Here is a 15,998-nt window from a genome sequence, read left to right on the forward strand (position 1 = left end):
TAAAGGTAAATGACGTTTAAGCTCAAAAAGATACAAATTCTAACTTCATCTAGAATCAACCTAAAAGCAAAATCATCTAGAATCAATTCCAAAAACAAAATCAATTCTATATAACACCACCAATTATAGAAACCATTTGCCCATTCCAAAATGAAAACCAAACATACACGGTTGTTCCTTTGTTTAGGGTTATTTTTCTTAGCCTTTCCTCTTTGTTTGTGGGCAGCAAACATAAACACCAACCGGGTCACCGATAGGAACAACACCAATTAACAGTCAAATAATCATGAGTGAAACGGCATAACACATCTTTCAAAATTACTACAAAAACAAAATAAGAGTAAAGAGATTGACTTTATAATTTCACATTCACTGTACATAAAGTCAGAAACCCACGGGCAAGTTGTACAAGATGAGTAAAGAAAATATAGGAAACAAAAAACCAGAATGCATGATAACTAATTTTCATTCAAAATGAAGTTATATACAATCAGCACACGGCTATCCTTTTCTACAGCTTTTACTCACTAAGACATTGTTGAAGCAGCCATACTCATATCATTATGATCCTCCCCTAAAAATCTAGCCACAATAGTATCAACATCCTCCAAACCAACTCCAATACAGAGAGGGTTACTCGGAACCTTAACAGAATCATTAACTCCTTGAACCATGCCATGATCCACAGAATTCTGAATTCTCACATTAGGACCACTTTTACACTTCCCCATACACTTGCATCCAACAACAGAACCAACACCTTCAACACCCACCACCTTCTCAAACTCTTGCAACAATGCAGCAGCCCCTGATTTCTTGCATTTGTTACCCATGCAGACCTCAATCCTCTTTTGAGCAGCAGGGATAACCACATTAGTCTCTTTTCTAAACCCAACAACAAGAGAAGCATCATTTGTGGAGCATAAATCCATGACATGATGATGTGGGGTGGAAGCTTCAACATCAATAATGGTCTGCAATTGCAATTCATCCACCGGCTTTGAAGCAACATCAACAGCAACATTAACAACGCCAACACCTCTGAAGGTGTTCATGTCAACCACTTTATCACAGTCGCTATCACTCGATTCAGAAGACGAAGATGACGGTGAAGATTCCGATTTATCACAAGTTTTCATCTTAGTGGGTTTAAGTTTAGCCTTTTTCTTCTCTTGTTTCATTTTTTTCTTCAATTCCTTCTTCTCTTCCTTCTTTTCTGCTCTAATTTTCTCCAATTCTTTCAGTAATTCCTCACCACCATCCTGTATTCATTCAAGTAAAAAACATCAAATTCAATATTTGCCTTAATAATTACAATCTTCATCATAATTTGTGGTATAGAAGAAAAAACCCTAAAATTACAAAACAATTTTTTTTTAAATAAAAGCAAAATTATCATAACTATCACACAATCTTCATCATTATAATTTGTGATATAAAAGATAAAAAAAAACCCTAAAATTACAAAACAATTTTTTTTTTTTTAAAATAAAAGCAAAATTGTCATAACTTGTCACACAATCTTCATCATTATAATTTGGGATATAAAAGAAAAAAAACCCTAAAAAATAAAACATAAAAAACAGATTTTTAAATCAAAGCAAAAAAGGCTTAATTCAGAACAACAAACATGCAAAAATTTAGATGACGATAAAAAAAGGCATAAAAATTACCGTGATGAGGTTTTGTTGAAGATGATCGAAGAGATTAGGTTGATTTGGATCAGAAGCAAACCCTAATTGAGGGAAAGATGAAATGTTTTCAGAGAACCGTTTGAGCAATTTTATCTTTTTCTCGTTGGTCTTAACAGGTCCTCTGTTCTTCAAGTCCTGGTAATACTGCAAGTGACTCTCGTCACGGAAATCAAACCCCGTCGACATTCTCACTCTAACAGCGTCTCTCCGTGGAACCACGCCACGGCGGTTGGGGTTAGTTCCAGCGCCGGAGATGTAGGTTAACTGACGGAGAACAGTGCCGGAAACCTCCATGTCTGACGGTGACGGTGAGAGTCGTTGAAGTTGAAAGTTGAATGAGTTTTTTTTCTGTTGGTTTTTGTTATCCGTGGTTGTTATTATCTGTGTTATCGAAATCGTGGTTTTGAAATTTAATGACTTCGTGGCGATTTTTGAGTGGGTGTTGGTGACGTGGCGAAGGGGTTTGGGTTTGAATGTGGCGGGCGTGTGGATGATTTTGGTTTTCGCGTGGCGGGGTTATGAATTCGTTTGATATCTGCCGTTCGTGGAAGTTTAGATGCATCGTGTGGTTGGGAGAAAGGACAACTGGCGACACGTGTAAAAGTTTTGTTGACGTGTATTTGAAAATATACGGGTATTCATTTTATTGGTTTAATACTTTTTTAATTTTGAATCTTAAGATCGGGTTTATTTTAATTCCTTAATTAAAAAAAAGAAATTCATATTGACTACCTAATTTTTTTAAAATCAATATTTTAGTTTTTTTTTTCTAGTTAGTTAAAAAGCACTAAAATAATACGTTTTGAAAAATCAAATTACTAATATATATATTTTTTTAAATTAAAAAATAAAATAAACTTTAGAAATAACATATGCATAATTTATTTATTGAAAGTTAACTAAAATTTTGTGTTAAAAAAATTTAAATATTATATGCGATTAATGATGATGTGTGAAGAGAGCTAATCTATTAATTTTTTTTTTAAAATAATTTAAGTATGCACAAAATAATTAAACTATAGTAGATAATTTTGATTTAATTTGAATTTTGAGATTTATATTTAAATTTTTTAATATATTATAATTTATTCGCGTCCAGAAAGACATTCGTGTGTCTGCTTGTTCAAATTTTTTATTGTGTTAATATATTAATATCCTTCGGCTCCTTTTTCAGCCAACGACAAAATAAGTGGGGTTGAAACAAGGATCCGACTGAAAAGGGTCGTGAGAAAAGGTCTAAGTCATTCAGCTTCTGTGATGTCAGAGTTTCTTTCGAAACCTCTTACATAGTGCTTCCTAGGTTCCGTGTGACTCTTCCTTTTAGGGTGCCTCAGACCACCCATGAGGCATGAGGTTGTTTCTCTGAGCAAGATGATGCTTATATTCAAGGCCTTTCTGATATTTATAAGATGGAAATGATGGTCGAAACTACTTACCACATGTTCCATGATGCTTCTTAAACTACTATGGCGGCTGCTGGTCAGGGTGAGGTACTTGCCATCAACATTTTATCTAAGAAGAAAGAATAAAGGATGAGCAAGTGTGAGACGACTATCTGTCTGTGAAGAACCTCTCTTCAAGAGAAGGTGTCTAAACTCTATAAGGAGTTGGAGTAGTCCCGAAAGGCAGTTGAAGGCTCGCACAAGGAGGTCAAAAAGTTGTCTAGCCATGAAAAAGAAGCATCTCATCTGACTTGACGACTAGAATTATCAACTTGCTAGGGACGTTGGTCCACAAAGAAAAAGATTTAGAGAAAGCCCAGTCTTTTGAGAAGGAGTTGTCCTCCTAAGTGATTACCGCCAAAGAGGCTCTAAAAGAGGAAAAAGAATCACGTCGAGAGTTAGAGAATGAGTATGACGCAACTGTCAATGAGGACATCTAGGGTGCCCTTGATGCCTTCTACAATGCCACCGAACATGTCAAGTCAATGTTCTTTTCTAGAGATTAAAATTTCTTTGGAGAGGATGGGTATGGAGAAACTGATCGTTGACGGGGAGATCATCAGCGATAGTGAGAAGGCGACTATAGATAGTGAAGAGGATGGCAAGAAGGTCGAAAAGGATAAAAGATATAACAAAGAGGTGTAATATTTTGTAATTTTTGTGTAAGCAATAATTTGAATATTCGGGAGAATCTCTTGTCCAAGTAGTAACAATTGTGAAGGAGGTTGTTGTGATGTTTAGCCTCGACAAAGATATTGCATAGGTTGGAAGAAGGGAAAAACTTGGAGCGTTCCCTGGTCAAATCTTGGAGGAACAAGATCTTATTGTGCCAGAATGGACGAAGAGGTCACTGGAACTAGATCATTCTCTATTGGAGGAAAAGGTTAAGCTTTGTTAGCTTAAGCGGCCGTAACAACGACATAGACGTCAGGCAAAATTTTTGATAATCTACGATGTCACCATGGCTTCAAGAGTTCGTTATCTGATCAATTCAAGAGAGAGATCAGAGTTTCATGAAAAAAAGATTGATACTTTGTATATTTGTAGAGAAGTGACAGGAATCAAGAGTCGATTTTACAGTCAGCGCCACTGTTCTGCTAAGAAAACAAAAATGTGTAGTAAAGTTGTTAAATAATGTCTTGGTGCGGTGGAGCAAGCTTCTGGTACGCCGAAATGGGGTAGATCTGCAAGGTTAGCACTTCAACATCTAAAATAATAACTAAGTGAAATGTAATATGAATATGTGAATGAATTGAATACCAGAAATGTCACGATTTGATTTTTATATAGTGGAGGCGGTTTAAACCATCCGTATGAGTTTCAACGCCTCCTGCGAGTAGCCATTCAATTAGATTCAAAGGCAAGAGATGTGATGTGGGACATGATCGTGTGTCCCAAATAGGGATGATAGACTACCTGTTCTGTGCACATTTTTCCTCAACGTTTATTATTGGGCCTTCTTTGTGGGTCTTATGAACGGTCCAACTTCAGAGCAGAAAGTTAAAAAGAAAAAATTAAATATAGGGGATCTAAATCTTGCACAATAGAGTCTGCTTGAATATGAGAATTTATCCTGCCACTCCCGTAGTTTGACCTAGCACCCCCACATATATTTTTAATACTCATATTACCTTTGTAAAAATATCCGAACGGAAAATTCAGTAGAACAGGTAGAAAAAAATCTGATATGCATTTGTACTGTTATCTTTGGTAATTTTTATTTTAATTTTAAAAAAATCGATAGTTCATATTTAATAGGCAAAATAAAATTGTTTTAACACTACCGAAATATTCAAAATATTTTGTAGATTATCAAATTTTTGAAAAATTTGATGGTGTTAAATTTATTTTTTTTCCCTATCAAATATGAAATACCAGTTTCAAAAATCTAGAAAACTTCAAAACATTTCGAAATATCCGGTATTTCTTCATACATTTACTAGAAATGCGTTTTTATCAGAAATTTCCGATATTTCTAAAAAATATCTCAAAATATCCGGTTTTTTTTGTTGCAATATCCGGTATAAACGCAAAATATCCAATATTCCTTTGAAAAATCCGATATTTAACAATACTTTTAAAAATCCAGAAATAATTAGTAAAAACATAAAGGTAACAACACCCCTCATGCCAAATCAAAGTCAGGGTGGCAGGATAAATTCTCCTTCAATATGTATAGGCCAAACACTACAATTTTTTTTCAAACCCTACACTTGACATGAAACATGAGTGTATTACATTATTGAAGTAACTTTGTAAATTGTTAAATATATATATGAAGCTACACACGGCAAAGCTACAACATTAGAGAGAACTATTTCAAAAAATTTACTAATTAAAATCAGCAATTCATAATTGAAGATCCTATTCCTAGATTGTGAGACAGGTTATTACATTTTCATAGCAGACTTATCTATGAACTGGAGTGTACTTTCTTCATAAAATCTTCTGACTGAGGGGCTTCATACTTCATACTTCATAGTAAGCAAGCTTTGAGCATTGGAAAAGATATTTTAAGAATAATAAATGTTTAGTAACCAACATTTTGTAACCATTAGCAGTAGTGTTAAAAATCAGTGACTTCTCATGTTGATGCTATGCCAGCCAAAAGTTCTCTTGACCCTGCTAGGTTTCCTGGTACTCGTTGCCTTATCTCTTCAAATGCACACAAAGTTTCTGAGTCCAAACCTCCAGCAAACTTCAAAACAAAAAATAAAACATGATAGAATTTAATGACTAAATATAGTATAGGATATGTTCAAATGTCGTTTTTCGGAACGTTTACAGGTTACAGATTTCATTTACATTCCTTAAAAGTTGCTAAAAGATTACCTGATGCGCTCTATAAGCAAAATGCACACCCTGTAGTAGAAGAGAATCTTGACTGGATTCTCTGTCTGAATTTCGAATGGATTCGAGCTCCATTGTCAATCTTTTCATGTACATCTTGACCAAAGTCATAGAAGCCTGCTTTATCTGCGTAAACGGTGAATATCTAATCAACTCAAGTTCTAATAAGCCTTTTCAAAGGCCGAGTAAAAGCATAGAAAACAATACCTTGCTCGTTATTCCCGAATCAAGCATCCATGCAGTTGGAATGTTGTAAACTTGATACGAACGTATAGCAGAATTTCTTAACATGACTAGCTTCTGTATGCTCCGCTCAGACCTACCAAAACGAGGAACATAATTAGCCTCTCCCACCGATAAATCTATCAAATCTATAGTTCATAAATAGAATCTTTCTCAGTTTGTCACAATAATCTTACTTGTCTAATAGACTTGCCATCCTTTTCAAACTAGCTACACATGGAATGTCAGGATCATCCTTGTAAGATGAAATCTCTTGTTCTAACATTTTAAGCTCACGATACTCAACTGCAGCCTCACGCATCGTATCAGCTTTCTTCTCAGGCCACTTAAAATGCTTCAAGACAGCACGCTCATCAGCCTGCACAATACACGATCATAAGACGGTACTCATAAACCATTTTTTGTTAATGCATGCTTATAATCAAAGATTTTAATTAGAAAACGATGTTCTTTTATTGTATAAAAATTAGATATAAGAAAATTTTCAAAGCTATCTATCATATGAAGAGTGAACACGCGAATTGATTGCATCAATGGCCCACCAATAAATAACTTTGGCAGAAACTTACCAAAGTAGATAGTTCACCATCAAGCCAATCAACAAACTTGAGGACGTCTTCAATATCGACATAGGCTGCATCAACCACCTTTTTAATAAGCTCATTAATGAACTCCCCTTTTGTTTGAATGTCCAACCTTATCTAGAAACAATGGTCAGTCTTATCAGCACTCACTCATTGATTCACAGAACAATTTCGAAAGTTCGTTAACACAATTAAATGCACTAATGCTTACTGCTAACAGATGAGCCGAACGGTTTTGAATTTCCCCTACAATGCTATTGTGTGCACTGTTAGTTATTATTGGTTTATGATGATGAGTCATGGATCCTTTGGAGTCTTTCTTCGCATCCTGAGTTTTTATCGAGTGAAATAGTTGGACAATTGCAGGAGCCTTTTGAGTGTTGCCTAATTTTGCCAAAGGCCGAGACGGAATCGGTGGTGGTGGCGGTGGAGGAGGTGGTAGGAGGCTTTGATTGGTTGGTGATTTTCTTCCTATACTTGTAGTTTCACGAATGGCTTGACTTGGTGATGAAGTTGGAGGTGGAATTGAAGGTTTAACGAAAATCGCGTCATGATTAGCTTCTTTTTTCGCCTTAGACCTTTCCAATTTGTCAGCAATGAGTTTTTGTATGTCTTTAAATTTGGAACTCTTGTGTTCTCCAATTGTCTCATTCTTCATTCAAGAAAAACAAAAATCAGATTCATTGCCAAGGAAACAGTTTATAACAGAAAGATAACCTTTTATCATCTCAATTTTGTTTACCGATTATACAGATTATACAGAAATAACAGACAAACAAACACGTTGTATGTACTATGAATCAAAACAGAAGAAAACAAAGCAATGAATATAAAAATTTCTCACCTTTCTAGTACTGCTAGTTGTTGCAACAGCTGCTAAATTAGCTTGAGCAGTAGCAAGATTCTGAGTAAGCTTTATATTCTGAGACTCAAGCTCAATTTTCAAGCTTGTAACATGTTCCAATTCATCCTTCAAAGCCTTCACCTCAGACTGTAAACTCTTGATCAAACTCTCACTCACCTCAAGCTTCTCAAGCAACTCTTTTTTCTCCTTCACATCATGATCATCCTCCACCATCCTTCGCCGCGGTCGAGCAATGGAAACAACCTTATTTTCTTCAACTTCCCTAGTACTACCTTTGTGAGAAGAACTTTCAACCTCTTGAATGGATTTCATCACAATACTCCTCTTGGCCTTTGAATTGTGCTTTAACTCAGGAGGTACTGACTTGGCTCTTGTTGATGAAATGGGAGAGACTCTATTGACAATCTCTGGTGGTGTCTTAGAAGAAGCTCTTACTCTGAAACGTGTTGTTGGTGTTGCTGTTGTTGTTTGTGGAGACTTAGTATCAGTATGTTGTTGATGTTTGAGCGAAGTTGTTGGTGTGGTTGATGTTGGATTTTTTTGCTTCATGGTTATGATACTGAAAATGGAGTGTGTAACAAGAGAGAAAAAGATGAAAAGAAGGACAAAGGGGAAGTACTAGTATTGTAACAGGAACCTGACACGTAGAATAATATAAGAAAAAAAAGACAGATTATGCGTCACACGTGTGTGTTGTGTGTGAGTGTGAGTGGAGAAATGGTATATGTATATGTATATGTATATGGTAGATGGTTGCCATAGATGAAGGCGTTGATTGAACCTAACCACACACAAAGAAAGTGATGTAAGGTGAATGATACATAATGTACAGTTAAGATGATGGTGGACAAAACGGAAGAAAAAAACATTTTATTTTTTTCTCTCTTATTCATCTTGTGTTACCACATGATGTCTCAATGTATCCTATTCCTAGGTCTATCTAGTGTCTCTTGGGTTGCTTCCACATGACCAATAAAATTTTGAGATCATAAGTTTAGATAAAATTTATTTTTGGATTGAGATATATGATTCAGATATATTTCTGTTATGCTATAGTTTTTTTTTATGAAATAAAAAGATGGACTAAATTTGTTGGCTACCTTTGAAGACAAGGTTTTGTTTGATACTATTTTTTTGATTATAAATTCTGTTCATACACACAATAAAATATCCAAGTTGGACATATTTTGTGGTTTTGTTTTATTATGTGTCTTGTAATGTAAGACAGAAATAAGTTGTTGTAATGAGGAACCAATTAGTATATAGTGCATACATAGACGATAATGATATCCCATTAAAAATAAATAAATTCTATTTTATTCCTTTTTGTGAAAATTGTAGGTAAATTCATAGGTAAAAGTGCAAATAAAATTTTACAAAGAAATTTATATTTAATTCTATAGAATAGTAAAATAAATTATTAAATAATTCAATTTAATTTTTAAATTGTTAAAAATATTTTAAAATATATCTAATAATTATAAGTTATGATATATCTTAACAAATATTAAAATATAATTTATAAACCAACTCTATAGGATGTTAAAAATATGAATAGTTCTTTTATGTAATTAATTTTCTGCTATTCATAATTGACGCCATACTTAAATATTTACAATTAAATCCAACATGATTTATTATTTATTTTAAAAATGGATGATAAATAATAAATAATTTTTTTATGTGTCTATACAAAATCTAAACCAAATTGAAAAAAAATAAAAATTGTTTGATTCAATCATATATTTTTAAAATAAACAAGAATCCCCTTTACCTAAATGAAGTATGTTAAAAATTTTATACAAATGCTACCATTTATACATTTTAGTTATATATCTTTCTTCAACTTGTTTTTCCTTTTTGACTTCTAGTTTCTCACTAGTGATGATGTTTCTTTTCTATTTAGGATTCTCATTCACTATGTTTTAGTGGAAGGAACATTTTTGTTATTTCAAATACAACAAAATCAAATAGTATAATTGATTTTCAATAGATTAATAATAACGGCTTGAATTTTCAATTTCTAGCTTAGAGAGTAATTAAACAACCTAGTTGATTTCCAAATGATTTATTATTACTTGAGCAGTAATAATTTACTTAATTATTCTCTTCAATGTTTAAGGGGGGAGCAACACTTTGATAAGTCATACGTAATGTTTCTAAGAAGGTCTTTGATGTCAAAATCAAATTTATAAAGTTTGGTTCGTATTGTATCACATTCTTTTCTTTATCTTCACGGCTAATTACCACTATGAATTCAAGCAAAGAGCCAAAGACAGTTACATAACATAGGGGGAATCAAATATTAACAAAGATAAATAGCTAAGATATTCAATATGTGTTAATTGGCGGAGTTAAAGTAAAGCAATTCATTTTGTATAAAAAAAATAAAGTAATTTACTTTAAATAATATATATTATTGATAAAAAAGGAGTCAAGCTAGCTTGTACTCTAATTAATACATAACTTACAAATTCAGATTTTATATTTGGTTTTACACAAATTTGTTGGGAGAGTTCGGGAGAGTCGGGAGTAATAATAGACGTCCAATGCTTCAGGACTACAAGAAATGTCATATTTTTACTCAAATTTGACATTTCATTCATTCATAACCGATGTGAAATTTAGCCACTCATATTTACAACTAATTTTGTAATTAACATTTTCCTAAAAAAAGAAGTTTATGATTGATTGACATGATTATAATAGCAAACATAACAATACTCTTTTTTTAATATTTAAAATGAAAAAAATTCACTGTAATGAATTATTTTGGTATGGATATGTGTGGATGAGATAACTCAATATATGTTAACGGGATGAGATAAGATAACTATTGACTGAGTTAAATACGTGTAAATTATTTAGTGTTTAATTTCTAACGACAATATTTATTTATAATTTTGTATTAATGTAATAAGTTGTTTATAAATAAATTTTATTTAGAAAAAGTCATTTGATAATAGTATAATCATCTAGGTTGAATAAATTAAGCTCTCGTTTAATTAATAATATAAATTTATTTTTTATTTTATTTTACCATTATTAATTATAGATTTTTAAGTTTAAAGCTATATATATATATATATATATATATATATATATATATATATATATATATATATATATATATATATATATATATATATATATATATATATATATATATATATATAATTAAAATCGTTGGATTAATAATAATCAATGGTTATGATTTGGAGTAAGTGTTGAACACTTACTCTTCGAGTAAATATAACCCTCCTCATATATATATATATATATATATATATATATATATATATATATATATATATATATATATATATATATATATATATATATATATATATATATAAAATATATATATAAGATATAAATTCCATTAATGAATTTTTTTCATGCTGTTAGTGTTTATTTAATTTAATATATTTTAATTATATTTTGAATATTAGTTTTTTATAAAATTTTGGTTTTAAATATTTTAATTTTAAATAAAAAATAAAATTTTACTTGATATAAAAATAAATTATAAATTATTATACTATTTTTAATGATTATTATTAAAAAGAAAAAAGGAGATAGGGCAGCAAGGCATGCAAATGCATCCAAAAACTAGCCTAGTAAATCTAAGTAGTAAGTAGGCATGGAATCGAGTAAAGCAAAACCACTAACAAAAAGATGTACATAAATTCTTGAGTCATGATTCATTGTCGATAAAAACAATATTCTCAAATCCAATAGGCCCCCAATAATTTACTTATGTAGAGGTGTCACTAAATATAAAATTAAATTACAATTGTTCTTTATAAAATATTTAAAATAAATTTAGTTTGAGTGGTTATGGATCCATTTGTTATAACCACACAAATAACATTCAAGGAAATACAACTAAGTATTATTGTCCTATAAAAAAATGTATGTCAAGTAAATTTATGACCAGGTTTGATTTGTTTATAAAATTTGTTTCATTACTTAATTGGGTAAAACATGAATGATTGCCAATGTTTAACGTATATCCCAAAGGTGTATTGGTTGGTGTTATATATGTACAATTTTTTCTCACCAAACATTTAGATTATTGAATCCGTGAAATGTGAAGGAAATTCAGAAGCATATCCACATGTGACATTGCATGAATGTGTGCATGAAAGTAAGAGACAAAAAAAATCAGAAACCACCGTTTACTACTCACTACTTTCTTGCCACATATTTCACATAACACCAAATGCAAAAAACATATTTACTAAATCACATGTTTGTCTCTATTCCTTTAATCAGAAATTAATTAATTAATTAGCATAAATACCTGCCTAAGAACTTGTTGTACATTTCACATGAATCATCAAGAAATCCTTTCCAAGCTATGCCAATAAAATCTCCTTGATGTCATTATCTAGTAAGAAATATGAACATGCATGAATTTTGTGCAAGAGATAGATATAGATGAATTATGGTTAAAAAGAGAAAATTGGTACCTTGGCTTTTAGGAACTATAGTCCCACTTTTCACCAATGAGATTAGGTGGTTATATATACTTGTCTTATATGCATTTTTTTCTTCTTTGTGGCAATTGATATTTGATTGAAAGAGAGTTGGAAATGTATGATGAAGAGGAAGACTATGGAGAGAAAAAGGGTTGTAGGGGGTTGAGTATATAGGTAAATAAGTGATTCCCTTTGAAGTAATACTTAAAATATTTTAAGGAAAAATTCCAAGTTTTCACTTGTTTGTTGTGACTTCATGTCAAGGAGGTTGTGATTGTCTTTTGTAACTTGGCTCTTGAATTCATGTGCTTAAATTTTTAACCCTCTTGCTATAGTGGTGTGAACACAAAATTAACCCTTTTCTAGTTGGTACATCGGTATAATTACAAGAATTAAGTATCTTAAGATGTTTATATTAAACTAGTTGTTACTTAATTTCCTAACAAACTTCTAACAATATGCATTTGGAGCCAAAATAAAAATGTATGTCTTTTTCTTACGGATTATTGGATTTGAATATTTGTATTCACACTATAACATTTTTGAGTTTAGGTTTAAGTATAATTAGTTAGCAAGATAGGTTATTAAAGAGTGTAAGGTGAGTAATTGCACATAGCTTAAAGTGTTGCTATGATTAAACCGTAATCAAATAAGATTTATCTAAACATCTGTCACATGACTAAATAGAAGCCTACATATTGCCACATTTACACCATCACTAAATTGAAATTCCTACACATTTGTCACACTTGATTAGCAACTAACTAAATATCTGATATATAAAAGATGAAGCTAATATCTAATGGTTTAAAATATTTTTTTTTTGGTGGAGATGTGGTATTCTAATCTTTATGTGATCATTAGTCTATTTTTACTCTCAACAATTAATATCATTAGTGTAGCATAGTACATATCTGACTTAGCAGTGTGGATCCTTGAATTGAAATCTTCTTGGACTGTTCGTTGTTGTTCTTGTCGCTATGCGGACTACACAATAACTAATAGTATTAGAGTCATAAATCGGATTAATAGGAGAGGAAGAGTGAGATTTTGGTTTGCTCAATCCCGATATTGAAATCTTTCAGCTTAATCAGAGTTCTTAGGGAGAGTTTGCCGCCTATTATGATCCTACAAAACTCAAGGAATTAATTTAGGGGTGGCAAAAGGACATGCCCGTCCCATTTAGATCCGTCCCGCAAAAGTCCGAAAAAAATGGTGCGAGGCGAGAATAGTTAAGAATGTGAACACGACATCTTTTAAGCCTAAAAATGTAAAAATCTATGTAAATGCACATGCCCGCAAAAATTCGCGTTGAAAACGGGACGGACACATTAAAGGGTAAAGGCCTAAACCCTTTGTCCGCCCCGCACTAAAGTGCTGGTAAAACGGACATGTCCAACGGACCAGATCCGTGCCACCCCTAAATTAGTCTCTTCAATTGCGCCCCACATAGAATATCCAGTTTATAAAAAAAAACTACAAATGTTTTTCTACTTCTTTGAAATTTGGAATGTTTGGCACAATAGCTATCTCGATCAATTTTATACGGATCTCACTAGCTAAAAATAGGCATGAAATTGTTGTACTTGCGTTAGGAAATCATAGTTCTTCATTCGAAAAGTTATTACCTTATATGGTATTTTTCACTCTGCACTCTTCTTTTTAAACAATTCTTATTACTTGCCGAATACATATACCTATCATGTAGGTACCGCAAGCATAAACTTAGGCCATCAAACTTTGATATACGTTGTGCATAACAAAGAGGCATGGCAAATGCTAGGCTAAATGTGTAGGTTTGAAAGTTTTCTAGTTTTATTAATTGAGTTGATGAAAATGTACTTTATTTGGAAATTAAGCTAGCTATGGTATGAGCTTGACATAAAGATACACTAGTGGATTGTGGATTTGAAGCTAAGCAGTTGACCTGATCAAGTGATTTGGGAGTTTTTAGTTACCCATTGATGATAGTTTAGTGGTTGATTATTTGATGCTCAATATAGGTAGGACCATGTTTCTCTATCCAGTGCTGTTTTTTCAAAAGTAAATAATAAGCAAGTTTGAGGTGTGATAAACCATCATCATGTGTTTACACCACTAAACCCACTATAATGTTAAAAAAGAGTAAAATTCACTTGGTTTCCTAATAACAACAAACACAATCTTATGATGGGATCTTAACACATCCTAAAAAAGTGGTTATGGAAGTTTTAACAGATTTGTGCAGGTGGTTTGGAATGGAGTAGTGATTATCCTTGTGTTGATCATAAAATTTTTTATCCTTAGGCCAAGTTACATATCCCTTGGAAAAAGAATTGAGGAAAAACTTTAGCAATAGAAAAAAAGGAAGTAGAAGGTTGAAGCAAATAGGTATAGCTTGTGCCCTTCCTAAGACATTCAATTCTTTTGCAGAATATTGAGATTTTAGATGACATCAAGTTACTACAACAGATACATTTGATAAATTCCTCACAGGATCTAATTTTCTTACCATCCATGGGGTTATCCTGGTAATTAGAGCCCTGAGTAGTTAATAAAATGCACTTTCAATGTGAAACAGAAATACATTAGAGCTCTGAGTAGTCAATCCCGAATAGCGGAGCAGAGCGACCATGACCAAAAGTTTGGACAAATTACATTGAATCATTATAAATATATATTTAATGTAAAAGTAACCGCTATTTGATTATTTGGACAAATTACATCAAATAATTATAAATATATATTGAATGTAAAATAAAACAAATAACTCAAAACCAATAAAACCTTCATAAATCAAATAATGAAATGATGGGGCAGAGGGAGGATAGTGTGTCTGAGAGGGAAAAACGATGAAAGAAAAAAGTGCAGAGAGAGATCAGAGAGGAGTTTCAAATCAAATTTGATTGAAAAACCCAAAATTACCCTTAAACCATTTTAAATTTAAGGGGTAATTTTGGTTTTCCAAAAGGAAAAAGGATAGCGGGCTAGAAACCGTTATGCTATCCCACTATTTACCCTAAAGCACCCGCTATAGGTAGGGATGTCAATGGGGCGGGGCGGAAATGGGGGATACATTCTCATCACAATCCCCACCCTCGAATTTATTCCCCATCCCCGCTTCGGGTCCCCGCTACAGGGGATTTTCTCCCCCATCCCCGTCCCCGCGGGTCCCCACGGATCTCCAAGGTTCATGGGGAGATCCATAAACATGATTTTTTATTTATTATTTTAAATCAAATTAATAGTAAAAGCTTTAAAAACTAACCACAAAAATTTAAAAATTATTCCTTTATGATAAATATATTGCTTTAACAATATTTAATCTATAATATTGAGTGTCATTACCACAAAAATTTCAAACTAAAAAAATATTGAAATAATAATTTAGATCCCACTCTTTTACTAACAATACATATATATTTTAAATTTGTGTATAAGATTAATTATATGAAATGAAAAATAAACTTACATAATAATTTAAAATTATACATAAATTAAGGACATTATGCTATTTTAGGCGTTATTTTAGGCGGGGCGGGGACTCCACGGGGCGGGGGATATTTACGCCACCCCCGTCCCCGAAGTGCCTTCGGGGAGACTTTGTTCCTCATCCCCGTCCCCGTGGGGAGAAAATTCCCCGTCTTTGAGGCCCCAAACGGAGAATCCCCACATGGATCCCCACTAACGGAGGCAAGTTGACATCCCTATAGCATTCTTTGCCTCCGCTCCGCTATAGTGCCATTATTGGCCAATATTGACTACTTTGATATGAAGTAAAAGATGCAGACATTATGATCCATACACTAAGACATGAAACCAAAGTATACAAATCCTTAAAAACATAACATGTAATA

At 32.5% G+C, this 15,998-nt stretch overlaps 2 protein-coding genes across 3 annotated transcripts; both read right to left on the reverse strand.

The window, feature by feature from the left end:
• Positions 1–335: 335 nt before the first annotated feature.
• LOC131630257 (diacylglycerol O-acyltransferase 3-2) lies at positions 336–2,061 on the reverse strand. The gene is made up of 2 exons (XM_058901055.1): positions 1,674–2,061; positions 336–1,262 (listed from the first exon to the last, which is right to left on the reverse strand). Exons 1-2 carry the CDS (start codon positions 1,986–1,988, stop codon positions 528–530), a joined length of 1,050 nt encoding a protein of 349 aa, XP_058757038.1. The 5' UTR covers positions 1,989–2,061; the 3' UTR covers positions 336–527.
• Positions 2,062–5,453: 3,392 nt separating this feature from the next.
• On the reverse strand, positions 5,454–12,305 carry LOC131630267 (protein CHUP1, chloroplastic). 2 transcript variants are annotated; one of them, XM_058901063.1, is made up of 9 exons: positions 12,154–12,305; positions 11,985–12,071; positions 7,658–8,237; positions 7,025–7,465; positions 6,799–6,930; positions 6,406–6,587; positions 6,194–6,305; positions 5,969–6,112; positions 5,454–5,834 (listed from the first exon to the last, which is right to left on the reverse strand). In XM_058901063.1, exons 2-9 carry the CDS (start codon positions 12,005–12,007, stop codon positions 5,721–5,723), a joined length of 1,728 nt encoding a protein of 575 aa, XP_058757046.1. In that variant the 5' UTR covers positions 12,008–12,071; positions 12,154–12,305; the 3' UTR covers positions 5,454–5,720. The 2 variants fall into 2 exon arrangements, with proteins under 2 accessions (XP_058757046.1, XP_058757053.1); XM_058901070.1 differs by lacking the exon at positions 12,154–12,305 and having other exon boundaries at positions 11,989–12,071.
• Between the last annotated feature and the right edge of the window lie 3,693 nt (positions 12,306–15,998).

The sequence above is a fragment of the Vicia villosa genome, linkage group LG1 (assembly GCF_029867415.1).
Source record: "Vicia villosa cultivar HV-30 ecotype Madison, WI linkage group LG1, Vvil1.0, whole genome shotgun sequence".
NCBI lineage: Eukaryota > Viridiplantae > Streptophyta > Magnoliopsida > Fabales > Fabaceae > Vicia > Vicia villosa.